This window comes from Typopeltis vanoorti, chromosome 4 (genome assembly GCF_054136105.1).
Source record: "Typopeltis vanoorti isolate ZY-2024b chromosome 4, IOZ_Tvanoo_1.0, whole genome shotgun sequence".
In the NCBI taxonomy this organism is placed as follows: domain Eukaryota; kingdom Metazoa; phylum Arthropoda; class Arachnida; order Uropygi; family Thelyphonidae; genus Typopeltis; species Typopeltis vanoorti.
The window spans coordinates 160,573,568-160,592,219 of NC_143552.1; the positions used below are offsets into that span (position 1 = coordinate 160,573,568).

The following is an 18,652-nucleotide window of genomic DNA, read 5'->3' on the forward strand; positions in this document are numbered from 1 at the left end:
GAAGGAAGTGGGATGCAGGATACAAGCGGGTTGGAGGAACTGGAGTGTTATGCGATAAGAGGGTGCCGGTCAATCTGAAAGGCAAAATCTATAGGACAGTAGTTAGGCCAGCTATGACGTATGCTATAGAAACTCTGGCTCTGAGGAAAAATAGCATCAACAGGATGGAAGTAGCAGAGATGAGAATGCTTAAGTGGATGTGTGATGTGACCAGAAAGGATCGTCTGAGAAATGACTATGTGAGGGGAACAGAGAAAGTTACGAACTTAGGAGCAAAGATACAGGAGGCAAAGTTGAGATGATTTGGTCATGTGATGAGGAGGGAGGACGAATATGTGGGAAGAAGGGTCATGCAGATGGATGTGCAAGGAAGGAGGAAGCGTGGGTGGCCAAAGAAGAGATGGAGGGAGCTGGTAGAAGAGGACTTGAGCATGAAGAACCCTCCTGTCTTGGGATGTGGTGACAGCCCAAGACAGGAGGATGTGGAGGAGACTCGTCATCAAAAGTGACCCCACTTAAGTGGGAGAAGCTGCAGAAGAAGAAGAAGATTTTTAGGAGAATGGATGAAAGTAACTAGCTGAATGAGTGGTTTGAAAGTAACATGGAGGTCATATTTGCAGAGAACTTGGGCATATTTTCTAATATACCCTGAATATAAGAGATGAGGGGAAAGTTTGCTGTGATCTTGTGTGTTGGTTGCAAGAAGGATGAAAGGTGCATGCAATATTTTATTTTATAAGGTCTATTTTGCCAACATTTATAAGGTCTATTTAGCCAACATAGACGCATAAACAATCACATTATCATTCAGCCCAATAGTATGGAATTCTAAAAACACTTACACACAGAGCTGTCTGTGGTTATTTGTTTCAATGATGCAGCTCTCCATGGCAACTATCTTTTCCATACATTCTTGGTCAATGACTACAGCTCCTACAAAATAGATAAAACACTACTTGTCTCCCTACTTTTCCCTCCCCCAAACACAGAAGAACAAAACACCACTATTCCTGTTCCATATATCTGAGTTCTATCTGAAAAGATAAAGTACTAATAACATAACCTGCACACCACATGTCAAATTAGCAACTTTGATCTGCTCTCCTAAGGACAAACTCCATTCTGTAATGTAGTGCATGAAATTCCCTGTGACTTAGCCTACTATGGACAAAAAGAAAGATCTCGTAACTTTTGCTTTGAGGAAAATAAGAAATATGTTTGCTACAATTATTATGGCAAGTCAGGATAGACAAACCATGCTTTCTGCACCCCTTTACACAGTTTTAAATGCAAAAAGACCAGTGTGTTATATAGAAGTCATTACAGGTCGGAAAGACTATTTTTAGAGTAAGCAAGGGCCATGAAGCTTTCTCCTGACCTTAATAAGTATGGTTGCATTAATTTGCCAAAAATTTCGGAGACTGTCATCCTAAGATCAACTCCTACACAATTGTAATACTTGTTTTTTACCACATAGAGGTACCAAATTAGAACTTTGGATCTTGTGTCTGTTACAATTTGAAATGTTTTACTTACTCATGGTCACGTATAAACTGTAACATGTTGTTTTACTTTGAAGTTGCTGGTTTGAAATCCAGTGAAATGTAGCCATAGTTAATAAACATCCTTTTATATTTAGTTTTATTTGTTAATACCAGTAAATTTAGTTTTGTTATGTACATTTTGTTACATTTAGTTTTGCAATACCATTAAAATAAGTTATACTATTTCATAAGGATTGTAGCCATTGAAAAAGTGTTGTGAAGGCACTTGAGCTCAAGTTTCAAGGACATGTTATTTGAACAAATACTAATTGGAATGGTGGTGTGATAGCTTATGTGAAGAACTCTCTGTATGTGTGGGTTTTCTATAAATGTAAAATGATAATGAGACATATTTATATGCGTGGATAGGATTATGTGTTAGTCAGACATTTTTGTAATAGATTTCACAGCAGTTTGATATGAACACAGATGGATAAGAAAATAACTATTTATTAACTTAAAAGATAATATTTCGCTGGTATTATATCCAGCATCTTCAGAGCACACAACACAAAGTTTGTTACAAATGCAAAACAACCACAATCAGGTATAACAGTGGGGCTAGTAAAAGTAATTGCAGCATGCAACACAAGACTAAAGTCATAATATGGCACCATCTAGGTTAAAAAAAAAAAAAAATTCCAAGTTTTTAAATAGTAGTCCAAATGATAGTCTTAGAAAGTTAGAAAAAATAAAAGTAATAAATATTAATTTGGTCTTAAGATGACTGTCTCCCAAATCTTTGGTAGATTTATACAGCCATACTTACTAAGGTTTGGAGTATGTTTTAAGGCTTCAGTTGATTCCAGGAACAACCTTTCTGACTTGTAGAAGCTTCTGTGCATTACTTTTGTTTCTTTCCAATTGATCCTGTGTGCTATGGCAAGTCGGGTCTGGCGGACCATGCTTTGGATACCCCTGCACACAGGATCAATTGGAAAGAAACAAAAGTAATGCACAGAAGCTTCTACAAGTCAGTGAGGTTGTTCCTAGAATCAACAGAAGCCTTAAAACATACTCCAAACCTTAACAAGTATGGCTGTATAAATCTACCAAAGATTTGGGAGATAGTCATCTTAAGACCAAATTAATATTTATTACTTTTATTTTATTTTATTTTTTCAAACTTTCTAAGACTATCATTTGGACTACTATTTCAAAACTTTGATTTTTTTTTTTAACCTAGATGCTGCCATATTAGGACTTTAGTCTTGTGTTGCGCGCTGTAATTACTTTTACTAGCCACTGGTTAAAGTAAAAGCACTGTTACACCAGATTGTGGTTGTTTTGCATTTGTAACAAACTTTGTGTTGTGTGCTCTGAAGAAGCTGGATATAATACCAGCGAAATATTAGCGTTTAAGTTAATAAATAGTTATTTTCTTATCCACCTGTGTTCATATCAAACTGTGAAATCTATTACACATCTTTTTCTATAGTGAAATTTAATTTGTGATGATGTGTTAAGGTGCACTAAAAATGTATCCAATGTGTCTAGCCATGAGGTATATCCAAGATACATTGGATATACCTCATGGCTAAGCAAACAAAGTTTGCACCTGAAGTATTTTCAGGACTGGGGCAACTCCTATACAAATGCTAATGACTTCACATCACCTGCCTTAGTATCCCTTAATGCTAAGCACATATTCTTGCAGACATGTATAATGCTATGCGTTATAAGAAGGGTCACTGTCAAAACAGGTCTGGTAGTGACCCTTCTTATAACGCATAGCATTATACATGTCTGCAAGAATATGTGCTTCGCATTAAGGGATACTAAGGCAAGTGATGTGAAGTCATTAGCATTTGTATAGGAGTTGCCCCAGTCCTGAAAATACTTCAGGTGCAAACTTTGTTTGCTTACACTTGGATAAAGATTAAACTGAGTATATAATTTCTTGGTATCTTTAATTTATAGTGCAGGATACAGTTTAGATTAGCATTTTCAATAGTGAATATTCTTATTTACAATAAGTTTCCCCCTTCCCTCAAAGAATATGGAATTTTAAAAACAAATAAAACTATGCACAAGTTTTTAATGTGTATCACATACCCACAAAAAGGCTTAGCCTATAGTACATTATTATGAGTATGGGCGAATTAAACTGATGAATGACTTTCCCCAGTATGAGACCACTATCCTGTTTATTATGAGCTAGAAATTCTTTAAAAAATAATATATTTTGTCTCTTGGGTAGGCTTCCTGCTTTGGAGTCAACATGGAATGCATTAAACAAGATTATTTACCTCTTAGCCTACCCTCGTTACCAAATACTGTAAGTTTATAACCTTTCTTGGAAATTCAGAGGGCATATTGCAACTCGTATATAGAGGCTAATGACTTCACATCACTTGCCTTAGCATCCCATAATGCAAAGCACATATCCTTACATATATGTATAATGCTGTGCATTACGGAATGGTCACTACCCAGATCGGTTTCGACCTTTATTGAAGTCTCATCAGTGGGAGCCAGATCAAGAAATGATACCAAGGTTGAAGTAATGCAGAAGTCGAAGTCATATTTCCATATATGAGTATCCAAAAGGTGTCACACCTTATTACTAAAATACTCTGGATTAGAAATAGATTATTATTATTACACAGCACCTCCCGGGAGTCCAAAGACTCATCAAGGGAGGACACCTACTCCACAACACTCCATCTACACCAACGCCATCTACCGCCAACCACCACCAGCATTTTCACAGACAATCAGAAACATCCATGTCCACGGCAGGATTCAAACCTGCAACCTTTTGGCTGGAGAGCAGATACTCTAACCACTCGGCCAACTAGGCCAGCAGATGTTGGAAGTTTATCTGCTTTGTTATACTATAAAAAGTTGCCAAGAAATTATATTCTTGGTTATATAATGCCCCATTGGCACCATATAACTGTAGCATATTGAATAGCTTCTCTTTTGGCACCTTGTCACATGCCTTTTCCGGATCTGCAAAACTTAAATACAGATCTTTGATATATTCCCATGATTTCTCAACTATTTGTTGTAAAGTGAAGATCTGATCCTGACAGCCTCTATTTGGCCTGAATCCAGCTTGTTCTTCACCAACTTTTCAATTTATTACTATTTTAAGGAATAAATTAATATTTATTCAGGAACCTTTTCAACATATTCTCCATTACTCTTGTAATTGAAAAAAATATTTACAGTTCTCCAGATGTAGATTAGTTTTGATATTCACAATTGTTATCCCTATAGTTACAATTTTGTAAATGTGAAATCTTGACAAGCTGATTGATAGTTCAACATTGCTGAAATGCAGTAACATTATTATTCTTCATTGTTATCAGTGGTGATAGCAATGAAGTGGTATGTCATAATTTTTTTTTCTTAGTAAAACATATTAGAATTCTTTGAATTCTTCAAAGAATGCTTGAGTTATGCGTCTTTCTTTCAAAGTTTTTAGTTCATTTGAAATTATTTGAACCATTCTTCACAGTGCGTTACACAGTACAAGTTGTCTGTTTTTACACTGAAAAGTAATTATCCTGTTTTAAATTAAACATTTAAAGAAACAGTAACGATTCTGTATTATTTTCTACCATCTAATGAATGCAAGAAATTAACATAAACTGGGTTGTATATTAGCTGAAGGATTTTAATAATTGATACTGAGTAAAAAAAAAACAAGTTTCGCCAACTTAGCTGTCTGTCTTCGTCAGGGTGTATAAAAGAGATACAAAACAACTTAAACTGTTCGTGAAGGAATGAACTGAATACAGTTGTATTTTTTACAAATACAGAAGAAAGCGTACATCAAACTCATGGAGTGTGTATGATATCAACTGTTGTACAGGAACGTTCTGTAATAAGCAGTGAAATTTAACTCTGGCATGCTTAATGATCTTATGAAGGTCTTCCAGATATCAGCTAGAATTAAACCTTGATTTCTATTGAGGTGACATTTAGAACAGATGACTGCTGTAGCTTCTTTTATGTTTCGGGAACGGAAATCTTTTAAATAGAGCATGGAGCTTTTGTCCCATTCAATAGTATGGTTTGTCCTCGAGAAATGAAGGGCTAACCTAGAGTTGTCTTCTCTGTTCTTGTTTACATCTCCGACGTGTTCTCTTTTTCTTATTTCAAACTTCTTGAATTCTGACCAATGTAATTTAATCCTCGTAAACAGGGATGTTATAGACACCAGCGTATTTGAAGAAGGCATAACTCTCTTTTGGAGATCTTAAAAAGTGGCGGATAGTCTTTAAAGGTTTAAAAGTCACTCGTATTTCATGTGGCTTGAGGAGTGTAAATCTTTTTAGAAAAACTGTCCAAGCATAAGGAATGGCAATGGTGGATTTGTAACGTGTTTCTTCCTCAGATTGTTGTTGTGGGGGGATCGCAGTAAAGAGTATCTTATGGATCAGTTTTTTTGGATAACCATTGTCTATTAGGGTTTTTGATATATGGGATAATTCATCTTCGAGATCTTTTTCTTCTGTTGTGATGTGAGTGGCTTTATTTTTGAGCATGTGTATGATGCTTAGTTTTTGAGAAATGCGGTGCAAAAACGTGAAGTGCAAATATCGACCTGTGTTGGTTGGTTTGCGATAGATTGCAAGGCTGATATGTCCATCCATTTTTTTTTTTTTTAATTAAGGTATCCAGGAATGACAATTGTTTTTCCTTCTCAAGTTCCAAGATGAACTTTATTTTGTGATGGAAGGAGGTAATCTTGGTTAGAAAATCAAAAAGATCGTTTTCTGTGTTTTTCCATACAATAAAGATGTCATCCACATACCTCCACCACACTCTGGGTTTAGGGTCTAATTGAGACAGATTGTCATTTTCCAGTTTCTCCATAAAGAGAATTCCCCATGGGGGTAAAAAGGGTTGCCCATTGCGAGGCCTGTTAATTGTTCGTAAATTGTTCCATTCCATAAGAAAAAATTAGATGGTCAAAAATAATATACAATCGTTATGAATAGTCTCTATGGGGAAATGAGGCATCAGGTACGTAGATTTGAACAACTTTAATGTAAAAAAACTAGACTTATTAACCACCTTACTTTCTTAAAAAGATGCAGGGACTACAACATCATTCCTAAGTTTCTAATTATGAAAGAACAGTTCCACCCAAGAAGGGCTAAACAAATATATTTCAAAACATCCTTGCCGCTTTTACGTGAGGGAATACAATATGTTAGATTTGAATTAAGCAAAGTAGATATGACATGCTATCAAATATACAAAGACATCTTCTACAACATAGACCAAAACCTATGGTCACTTTTAGACAAAATGATAAATAATAGTTTTAACAAGGCCTTTTCTATGAGCAAAAAAAGTCAAATTGAAAAATTCAACACTCTTTATGAAAACAGTTAATAGGTCAAGACCTAATCTGCCAGATAACGAAGTAATCTTTAACTTTTCTGACCACGTTTTATCTAAACCGGAAGTTAGTATAGTAAAGAAAGGGTTCAGTTTTGCTATTGCCAGAGCTATGTTTAGTTTGAAGAAAAAATAAGAAGAATTATCAACTTAAAAGCAGATAAAGATAACTCTAGAGTTGTCTTAAACACCAGAGATTATATGAAAAAAGATCACGGACTTACTCTCTGACACATCTACCTATCATACATTAGATTCAGACCCCACAGGAAAAAAATCATAATGAAACAAACAACTTGATACGTAATATGGACAGCTAGCCAACAGACCTAAAACGAAGATTAAAGTCGTTACATCCACTAACGGCATGATTATATGGCTCTCCCAAAGTGCACAAAAATGGAATACCTCTACGCCCGATAGTGGATGGAATTAATTCTCCTACATACTTATTATCGAAACACCTCACCAGTCTTTTAAAGGCACATGTCCGTAATTCGGATACCTACATAAAAAATTCACAACATTTTTTGATAAATTGAAGATCTCAATCTCTGAAACAGACATTCTTGCAAGCCTGGATGTAATATCCTTATTTACTAATGTTCCAGTAGAAGTAATCCGCATTTTGAGCAGCCTTTTTCCTCAAGATATTGCTTCTCTTTTCCATCATTGCCTAAAATCTAATTTTTTTTTTTATGGAATGGAATGATTTATGAACAATTAAGAGGCCTCACAATGGGCAGCCCTCTCCCCCCCCCTTGTGCAGATCTTTTTATGGAGAAACTGGAAAATGACATTCTGTCTCAATTAGACCCTAGACCCACAGTGTGGTGGAGGTATGTGGATGACGTCTTTATCATATGGAAAAACGCAGAAAAAGATCTTTTTGATTTTCTAACCAAGATTAACTCCTTCCATCACAAAATAAAGTTCACCTTGGAACTTGAGAAGGACAAACAATTGTCATTCCTGGATATCTTAATTCAAAAAGAAATGGATGGACATATTAGCCTTGCAGTCTATCGCAAACCAACCAACACACGTCGATATTTGCACTTCACATCTTCGTGCCACATTTCTCAAAAACTGAGCCATGTGCATCACAATAGTAGAAAAAGATCTCAAAGATGAATTATCCCATATATCAAAAACCCTAATAGACAATGGTTATCCAAAAAAACTGATCCATAAGATACTTTTCTGCAACCCCCCCCCCCCCCCCCCCCCCCCACACACACATACACACAACAACAATCTGAGGAAACACGTTACAAATCCACCATTGCCATTCCTTATGCTGGGACAGTTTCTAAAAAGATTGCTACACTCCTCAAGCCACATGAAATACAAGTGACTTTTAAACCTTTAAAGACTATCTGCCACTTTTTCAGATCTCCGAAAGATAGTTATGCCTTCTTCAAATATGCCGTGTCTGTAGCATCCCCTGTTCATGTGGATTAAATTACATTGTTCAGACCTCAAGAAATTTGTTAATAAGAAAAAGAGAACACGTCAGAGATGTAGACAACTCTGGGTTAGCCCTTCATTTCTCGAGGACAAACCATACCGAATTGAGCTTTTGTCCCATCGTATGGGACAAAAGCTCCATGTCCTATTTAGAAGAAGATTTCCGTTCCCGAAACATAAAAGAAGCTATAGCAGTCATCCATTCTAAACGCAACCTCAATAGAAATCAAGATTTAATTCTAGCAAATATTTGGAAGACCCTCATGAGATCATTAAGCATGCCAGAGTTAAATTTCGCTGCTAATTACAGAATGGTCCTGCATAATAACAGTTGATATCATACATGCGCCATGCATGTATGATATCAACTGAACAATGTAATTTAATCCACATGAACAGGGGATGCTATAGACACGGCATATTTGAAGAAGGCATAACTATCTTTCGGAGATCTGAAAAAGTGGCAGATAGTCTTTAGAGGTTTAAAAGTCACTCGTATTTCATGTGGCTTGAGGAGTGTAGCAATCTTTTTAGAAACTGTCCCCAGCATAAGGAATGGCAATCTTTTAGTGCCTGGAAAGCTGTATTATTTTCTGTGTCATGCTTTTTTTGAAATTGATAAATAGCAAAGTGGAAGATGATATTGTTTCCATTTTTCAGTTTTTCATCGTGGTGAATGCAAACACCACTTACACTGAACTTCATAAGTACTTCTTCTTTATGGTGCTTTTTTATGCTAAGTTAACTTTATTGGAGTGACGTTTGTTTGGATAAGTAAAGCTTACTGTAGTAATTATGGAGAGTTCTTTCCATTTTTCTTCTGTTTGTTTTCCTGATATTCTGTTCATCTAGGAGAGCTGATATTATTGCTTGTTAATCATTAATTCCATGTCTATTTTTTTAGGCATCATCATCATCATAACACTAATTACGGGTATAAACCATATTGGTCTGTTCTGGTCTCATTATCCATCCAATATCCTTTTTTGAGGTCTACCCTGCCTTCTCTTTCCAATTGGCTTATATTTTAGTATTTGTTTAGGGTGTTGGCCATTCGGTTTACAAGTTCAATCCATTTTTGCTTATAATTGTTTAGTTTTTCTTCTATTGATTTTGTTTTTAGTTCTTTTAAAATGTCTTCGTTCCTTTTTTGATCTAATAATGTGTATTTTGCAGTTCTTCTCATAAATCTCATTTCACTTGTTTTTGTTCTTTGTTTATCTTGTTTGTTTATTTCCCAAATTTCACTGCCATATAATAATGTGGACACTGCTAAAGTATTGTATATTTTCAAGTGTGTTTCTTTTTGTACTGTATTTGGGTTGAGTGTTCTATTTATCAGGCCTATAATCTGTTAAAAATTTTGAAGTTTTTAATTTTATGTCTTTTTCTCCTTCATATGATATCTCACATCCAAGATAACTCAAAGTATTTATCTGTTCTATTATTTTATTATTAATAACTATTTTGTTTCTAACTGGAGTCTGTCCACTAAATAGCATTGTTTTAATTTTATCTATGGAAATTTTCATTCCAAACTGTTCTACTATAATGCTTAAATTATATATTGCTCTTTGTAAATTGTCTTCCTTATCTGATTATTACCTGATCATCTGCAAATAATAGCGTATTCATTTTGTTATTCTGGGAAATTTCTATATCTTGATTGTTTAAGGTGTTCCACTGTATTAATATTTCATTAATGTAAATATTGAAAAGTGTTGGAGAGAGACAGAGGACATCCCTGTCTTACTCCTTGGTTTATAGATTGTTTTTCAGACAACTTTTCATTTATTTTTATTTTTATTTCATTATATTTGTATATATTCAATATTGCATGTAGCAAAATATTAGGTATATTTATTTTTTGTAATATATCAAACAGTATATATCTTTTTTTTTATTATTTTTTTTGGCTACTTTATTTTTCTGCTGCTGCTGCTTATAGTTTACTTATTCTAAATTTGCTGTAATCTTCTTGTATCTTTATCCTCAGTAATTTGCTAACATTATATATATTCTAAATGAGTATGACTTGATTCTTTTAACTCTTTTATGTAGCAGTTTGAGAATTTCTAGGCTGAGATGCACCCTGTGATTCTTTTCTGTCATAAATTCTGCCTGTTTTGCATTGCTTTATTTGTTGGTTGAATTTGGCCAAGTCTTTATCTGTGTCTACTTCCAAACTCCAATCAGTCTGTTTTACTAATTTACCAAACTTCTTCCTATCAATACATTTTGGTCATTTATGGTTTTATATTGCTCATATTTTTTTTGCTTCTTTGTCTTTTGTCTATATGAAGTATGGCTCTTAATGGTCTGTGATCTGAGTTGTATGTCACAGTATGTATTGTCCAATTGTTCCAACTTTTTTATGATTCTTCTGTAATTTGTCATAATGTAGTCAGTTTCATTTCTTGTTACTCCATTCAAAGATCTCCATATCCATCTTCTTCCAAAGTGCTTTAAAAAAAGTATTCATTATATAAAGCCTCTCTGCTTCATCAAACTCTGCCAGACTCTCTCTCTCTCATCTTTCATTTCTATCATCTGTTACCCATGGACCCACATATTTTTTTTCCAGACTGGCCTTGACCAGTTTTGCCATTGAAATCCTCACACACTATTGTATATGTGTTTTTATCTTTTAAACTGTCTTCATTTGCTTGTAGAAATCTATCATTTCATTATCAGTTGTGGAAGTTGGTGCATAGCAGACTGTTATTTTTAATGTTTTTCTGATAAAGTGTTGCAAGATAAGACATTTTGGATTTGTTTTGGTACAAATATAAATCCAACTCTATGAAAATTGTTTCCTGGATGGGATTCATCAATGAAGACATGGTAATTCTTCCATTTTGTAGTCAGAGTAGCTTTTCTTTTTGCTTCACATAATGCCAGAAAATCAAATTTCAGGTTACCGATCTGTTTCAAAAAAAGTCTATGTGAAAGTTCTTAGCCAAAGTTCTCATTTTAAATGTTGCAAGGTAAAATATTTCCATGGCAGCCTGCCATCTTCTGCAAGATTCTTAGTACTCTCTGCTCTAAAAGAGTCAAAATCACTACTTTGGTTTGTTTTACATAAGTTGTACAGGACTGGGAGCCAGTGCTTCTGAGAAATTACCTTCTTTGCTTTGGTCAGATATTCTGTTTCTCTTGATCAGATTCTGAAGTGTGGAGGAAAGTAACCTTCACTTACCGAGGCTGTGGATGTCGCAGGTGATCAAAAAAAATTGGTTCTTCCACTGCCATCTTTTAGATGCTGTCTGTCCTGATAGCATCTAACTAGCAATGCCTTCTTCCAGCATAGCATTAAAATACTACCCTCATCTGTTTACCAACACTGCTTCCGCTGGGGTTTGATCTAACCATTAATTTAATTCATGAAGCTACTCAACCTAACAGGGTCCATGTCTTGTAGGCAGGTCTGGAGTTAGGATGGAGAGGCTGATATTAATTAAATGTGTTTTCAAAAAAAAGTCAAAATTATGATTTTTAACTTGAATTTCAGAACTTTGCAAAGTTTTACTGTGTACATCTATAATCACTACAGCAAACACTGTTATAGCAAATTCCCATAATAACAGTGGAGCTTTAAGTATATAACTTGACTTCAACATTGTTGCTCTCACATGGTTTTTTATTTTTATTTTTTTTTCCACCTACTTCTCAAATTATGTCTTTTGCACCAAGACTGCATAATCACATGCAGCACTTCTGATAATAGCAGTATTGGTTGTCAGTAGAACACGAGTCATGTTTCTTATATCTGATGCTTTAGCACAGGAAATGTCCAGAAATCATATGCTACGTATTGTGAACGTATGACTGCATGACTCTTGTTCTACTGACAACCAGTACTGCTATTATCAGAAGTGCTGTATGTGATTATGCATTGTCTTGATGCAAAAGCCATTGGTCATCAAGAACTATATTCTCTCTCCCTGAATTACACATTGCTTCTAAGTGTTTCTGTGCATTATCCAGTGGCAAAGAATCATGCCTTTCGAATGAGAAACTGTATTATCATTGCCTTTTTACTGGATGAAAGCTTCATGCAGAATTTTTCAGATGATATAATATAAATTAAAGATGCCAAGAAATGATATTCTTGGTTTAATCCTTTATCCAGGTGTAAGCATACAAAGCCTGCATGTGCAGTATCTTCACGGCTTAACTACTTGCATATAGAGGCTAATGACTTCATATCAGTTGCCTTAGTATCCCATAATGCATAGTGCACATCCTTTTGTGTGTGTATAGTGCTAAGCATTATGTTAAGAGCCATTACTCAGATCAGTTTGACTTTTATTGAGGTCTCATCAGTGGGAACAAGACTCAAAGGGGATTCCAAGGCTGAAGATATATATTTCCCATATACAAGTAGTGAAAAGGTGTATCACCTTATTATGAAATTACTCTGGATCAAGATAGATTTTCAGGTGATGAGTTTTATGTTTCCAGACACTTGGCTGGTATTTGGGTTACAGGTAATAAAAATGAGTTTTGTACAACAAAATAATTTTTTTATTATCCATAATCCAAAAAAGTTGAATTTTGCTGCAGATTAATACTGTAATGAATTAACAGGTTTGATAGTCATGTCTGAAATAGTGATTCTTTCTTCTGCTTTAACCTTTATCAACTAACCTTTTTTTTCCCTCCCTTTAAAACCAATTGAATACTTTGCTTTGCTTGTTATGAAATGACTGCAGACATTTCATATTTGACCACTTTTCCTGAGCTTCACAAAATTCTGTAGCACATCTTTGTCATAAGAGATACAAAATGTTTTTCCCTACTTCTACTGAAAATTAAATCTTGTAAAGAAAAAAAAAATACATAGTACACAACAATGATCATTGCACTACTTCTATCCATTTGAATGTTAAGTTGCAGATTGATCCATCTATGGAGTGTTATGTTGCTTCCCTCACTGCTTTCAAATATCTATCATGTTCTTTAGTCCTGAAGTTTGCTATAATATGAATCGACTGTATTTTAATGCAAATAGTTGTGCTAGAATTTTTCTTTTTGTGTTGTCACTTTCTGTTGTCTTCCACCAATATGTATATCAATCTTCCAAATTTAATTGAAATATTTCATATTTATAGGTTAGTTTATAAAATGAGGCAGTCCTTTGGAAAAGTGCTGGAGATAAAACATTTCATCTCCAGCGCTTAAAATCAATGAGTCAACAGTAGTTGTGAAGAAATAGAGTATTCTTGCTATAGTTCGTGTTTTTTTTCATAGCAAACGTTATCATAAGTTTGGTTGTATCATATCATATCATATCATTGAAATTTTCATAAGAACAACATGAGCTTATGAAAATTTTGTGATATAATAAAGAGTATAATTTGAATATGTGAACAACAAGGTCGAGAATCAAGAACAGTTCCTAATTCCTGATCTTGTTGTTTTCTCTAATTTTTTTCAGCTTTGTTAGCATACAGTATACTATAATACCATGCCTCCTTCCTCCTATTTCTCTCTTTAGTTATCTCTCAGGGAGTGGGATATCCCATTTGATGAGCTTCAAATTGAAGAGGAAGTTGGAACAGGAAGATTTGGTACTGTTTACAAGTATGTATTAAATACTGTAGCATTTTTGTTATATACACTGTATATAGCCACACATCCTTTGCTTATGTAAATGAGTAATTATTAAGCTTAATTATGGGTAGTTTATATATGTAGTGAATCCCTTCTTACAGGCCACCATTGTAGGATATGGGAATTTTAAGGTATTGTTTTATTTAGCATAAATAATGTGTCGACTATTCCTTTATTAAGTAACCACATATTTAACATAACTGGAAGAAAGCATCCTAAACAACATACGTTACTCTCATGTTTGAATTTTTTTGATTTGTATAAATAAATAAAAAATTAACATTTAATTAACCACCCAACACTCTGTAAAGGTAACCTGTGATTTCATTATTCTTAAGAAACAGCTTAGTGTGTTCGTAGTAAAAAAAGTTCATTTAATCATCTAGTTTTCTTAGTCTGCAGTTAGTTTTTTTTTTTTTTGAAATTACAAGTACACTAACAGCCTAATATCAAGAATAGTGATTAGAGCTTGCTCCACCTTTTACATGAGTTGCCTCAGCTTGCACTACCTTCAAGGGTCAGTTGCTGCACTATCCAGGTATTTGCTTACGCTTGGAATCGCCAAACTTTATATAGTTTCTATATTCGGCTAAGAAACAATATGGGATGTAATATCTCTTAACTTGTTCATGTCGCCGAATTGAAGCTTTTGGCTCTTCATTATAATTAACACTAACAGCTATTACAAAAGTAAGCAGAGCAGGTTTACATCGTATTAGAGTTATAGTTCATTACAAAATTCATTGTCTTTGATGCTGCATTATATATGTCCATACTATTAAATGTGTGTACTCTTCATCTCCCATATTTTTTTGAATGAATTGTTTATCACAATAGATGTAAACATACATCTATTGTAAATCCCATGTAAATCAGTATCATATCCGTTCTTGTTGCTCCTAGTGAGAGTACAAATATCGATTACTGCTCTGAATTTCTTTACCTAGCTGCTTTAAGAAATGTAAAGCATCTTAGTTTTGCCAAACACAATGTTATTTGATAGTGATATGAAAACCCAATCTTGATTTTATGTCCTTTTTATTTAATCTCTTGTGTTCTTTGGCCAGCATAGCAAAAGTAATAGTCACAGATAACTTATTAACACATGGCATATTGAACATTGAGTGAAGTGAGTCTAAGTATAATGATACTTATGTTGAAGAGTGAGGCAACTTTTACATCATCACATTTTAGGTGTCTTATTCTAAAAATAATATTCTTTATTATTAACATCTGACCTCCATGGAGTTAGAGACTCATTGTGGAAGGTATACATTATCGCTCAATGCTCATACAACTATACCTTAACTGATTGAACATGTATACATTCACAACACACTCAGGCAATCCATTCCATGCAAAGAACCTGCGCCTCACTCCTCTGCTCACACTCCATTCTTATACAGTTTCCAGCGATGGCCTCTTGTTCTACCCTATCCCCATTCTAAGAAAAATCTCTTCCATGTACCTAGTAACAATCCCATACTAGCTTATATGTCTAAATCATATCCCTCCTATTCATGAGGCTTTGCAATTTACATTCTCTCAATCTGTCTTCGTACTCCACATTCCACTGACCACCTTTGTGAATCTTCTCTGGACCCTTTCTAACATATCCTCATCACTGTGAAAACTGGTGACCAAATCTATGCACAATAATCCATATGAGACATGATCAAGACCTTATATAATGGCATCATAACCTCTTTATTTCTGCATGTCAGGGTCCTCCGCATCATTGGCATTATCCAGTGTGATGTCTTCGTAACTTGTGCAGTGTGGCTCCTGAAGTTCAGGTCCTTGTCCACCGCAATTCCCACTAATCTCATCCCCTTTACTTGATTTAAATTTCCCCAATAAGTGTGTTTACTTTGCATCATTGCTTATCAAATTTCAAAACCTTATACTTTTCAACATTGAACTGAGAGTTCCACTTACTTGCCCATTCATGCAATCTATTCAAGTCCTCCTGTAAGGCAATAACATCTACTTGACTCTATATTGTTCTCCCCAATTTTGAATCATCTGCAAACAGCTGCATAGCACCAGTTAAGCCCATCCCAATATCATTAATTGTACAGCATATAAAAAATATGTTGAATAACATATTACAACAAACAGTGAATTGAACATTAAAAAAAAATTGAACAACAGTGATCCCAAAACTGACCCATGCAGCACTCCACTAGTGACCTTCCTCTTTCAGGATAACTGCACCCCTATATACAACTTTCTGATATCTATCTGACAGTCAGTCACTGATCCAACTCAGAAGTCTGTTATCCAATCCATCCATTTTCAATTTAACAACTTGTCTGGCAATCTGTGAAAAGCTTTTGCATCTAAGTATACCACTTTATATGCATTTCCCTTGTCCAAGACATTTGTCACCTTGTTATAGTACATAAGTTAGTAAAACGTGACTCCCTTTAACAAACCCATGCTGAGAATGCTGCTGTTATCAACCCATTTTTGTATCCTACTTTTCACCACAACTCCAGATATATAGATTGGCCTATAATCTGTAGCCACAGCCATATCATCACCTTAATTCACTGGAACAATTTTACCTTCTTTCCACTCCCTCAGAACCTGCGCTGTTGTAGCACTTATTAAACAGGCATGTCAATGCTATCACCAATTTCCTGGAACATTCCCTTAAGATGCATGGTAATATGTCATTAAATCCTATCACCTTATTATGTTGCAATTTTTACATTGTCCTCTTATGAGCACAATCAAATGTACATTGTTTACGTGTATTAGGTATGTGAGGAAAAATTTATTTCCTGAAATACCTCCTTCTCACTCACAATTAAGCCATCTCTGCTATGTCCTCTACACTTAAGTTCCTCTTGATTCCACCCTGATGAGGATGAAACACCTTTATAAATTGATTACTGATGCAACAATGTCTTCTGCAGCAGTTACCATTCTACCATTTTCATCCTCATGATCATTCTTCCTTCTACTTGCCATGTATGTAAAAAACTTGCTTTCATTTTTCTTTGCCTGATTTACGAATTTCTGCTCATACTGCACTTTTGTTTTCCTTACCGAGTCACTCTCCTGGCTTGTTCTTTATACTCTTCATGAAAGTGATTATTACCCATTATTCATCTTGTACTGCCTCTAAAGTACTTTCTTCTTCCAGATTTCAAGCTTAAGCTCTTCATTCATTCATCCATTTTACACCTACCTTATTCAGCCTTTTGGCCTTTGGAATACATTCACACATTGATGCTGTTATGTATTTCTTTGTCAGTTCCCAAGCTTGTCATAATCACCACCCACTCGCAATTACACCCTCTAATGAAATGATCGAATCTAAAACTCTCGATCCCGCTCGTGCTTTCCTTTACATGCTGTCTGAGATAGTTATCTCTCAAGAATTCAAAAATCCATTTTCCTTATTCCCAAACGCTATCTCTTCATTCCAATATATACAGCCATGATTAAAATTGCCCATAAATTGCACCTGAAGTATTTTCAGGGACTGGAGCAACTCGTGGTAAAGGTGGTGTGACTTCACATCACTTGCCTTAGTATCCCATAATGCAAAGCACATCTCCTTGTGGACATGTATAATGCTATGCATTGTGGGAAGGGTCACTACCCAGACCAGTTTCAACCTTTATTGAGGTCTCATCAGTGGGAGCCAGACCCAGAGGTGATACCAGGTGATAGAAGTCATATTTTTATATACCAATTGCCAAAAGGTGTCACACCTTATTATTAAAATACTCTGGATTAGAGATAATTAATTGTTGAAAGTTTTTTCCACTTGGTTATACTATAAATTAAAGATACCAAGAAATTATATTCTTGGTTTAATCCTTGATCCAAGTGTAAGCAAACAAAGTTTGTGCCTGAAGTATTTTCAGGACTGGGGCAACTCGTGGTAAAGGTGGTATGACTTCTGCATTACTTCAACCTTGGTATCACCTCAGGGTCTGGCTCCCACTGGTGAGACCTCAATAAAGGTCGAAACTGGTCTGGGTAGTGACCCTTTCCATAATGCATAGCATTATACATGTCCGAAGGAGATGTGCTTTGCATTATAGGATACTAAGGCAAGTGATGTGAAATCATACTGCCTTTACCACAAGTTGCTCCAGTCCTGAAAGTGCTTCAGGTGGAAACTTTGTTTGCTTACACTTGGATAAAGGATTAAACCAAGTACATAATTTCTTGGTATCTTTAATTTATAGTATAACCAAGTGGAAAAACTTTCAACAACTAAAATTGCCCATAATAATTACCCTTCCTTTGACTGGGAAGACTTGAGATTGAATCTCATCTAGGATATGCAGACCTTAATCAGGGCTTTTCAACAGAAGGTGAACTAGCCATTCTCATATAGAAATGGCAGATCTGCCTACCTCAAATACAAATCCTTGTTATACTTTCATGATTTCTCAACTTATTGTCTTAAAGTGAAAATTAATCCTGGTAATCCCATTTCAGATGAACCCAGCTTGTACTGAAAGTTTCTTTTCCACAGTTATTTTCCACTTATCAAGTATGCTTGCATAAATTTTACCTAAGCTGAGTAGTAATCGTGATGTTGTTTCACGAAATTGACAATGTAGACTAAATAATAAATAGCCATAGTTTAGCCAATATTTTTTCACATGAAAGAATACCAGCAAAACATTTCT

At 34.9% G+C, this 18,652-nt stretch overlaps 1 protein-coding gene across 4 annotated transcripts in view; it reads left to right on the forward strand.

Annotated features, from left to right (window-relative positions):
* Nucleotides 1-18,652, forward strand: part of LOC150107798 (kinase suppressor of Ras 1-like) — a 441,142-nt gene that overhangs the window by 252,047 nt on the left and 170,443 nt on the right. For all 4 annotated transcript variants that reach the window (XM_090391553.1, XM_090391555.1, XM_090391554.1 and 1 more), the window contains exon 12: nucleotides 13,876-13,961. In XM_090391553.1, coding sequence (XP_090247679.1) covers nucleotides 13,876-13,961 — 86 coding nt within the window. The remainder of the gene's footprint in view (nucleotides 1-13,875; nucleotides 13,962-18,652) is intronic.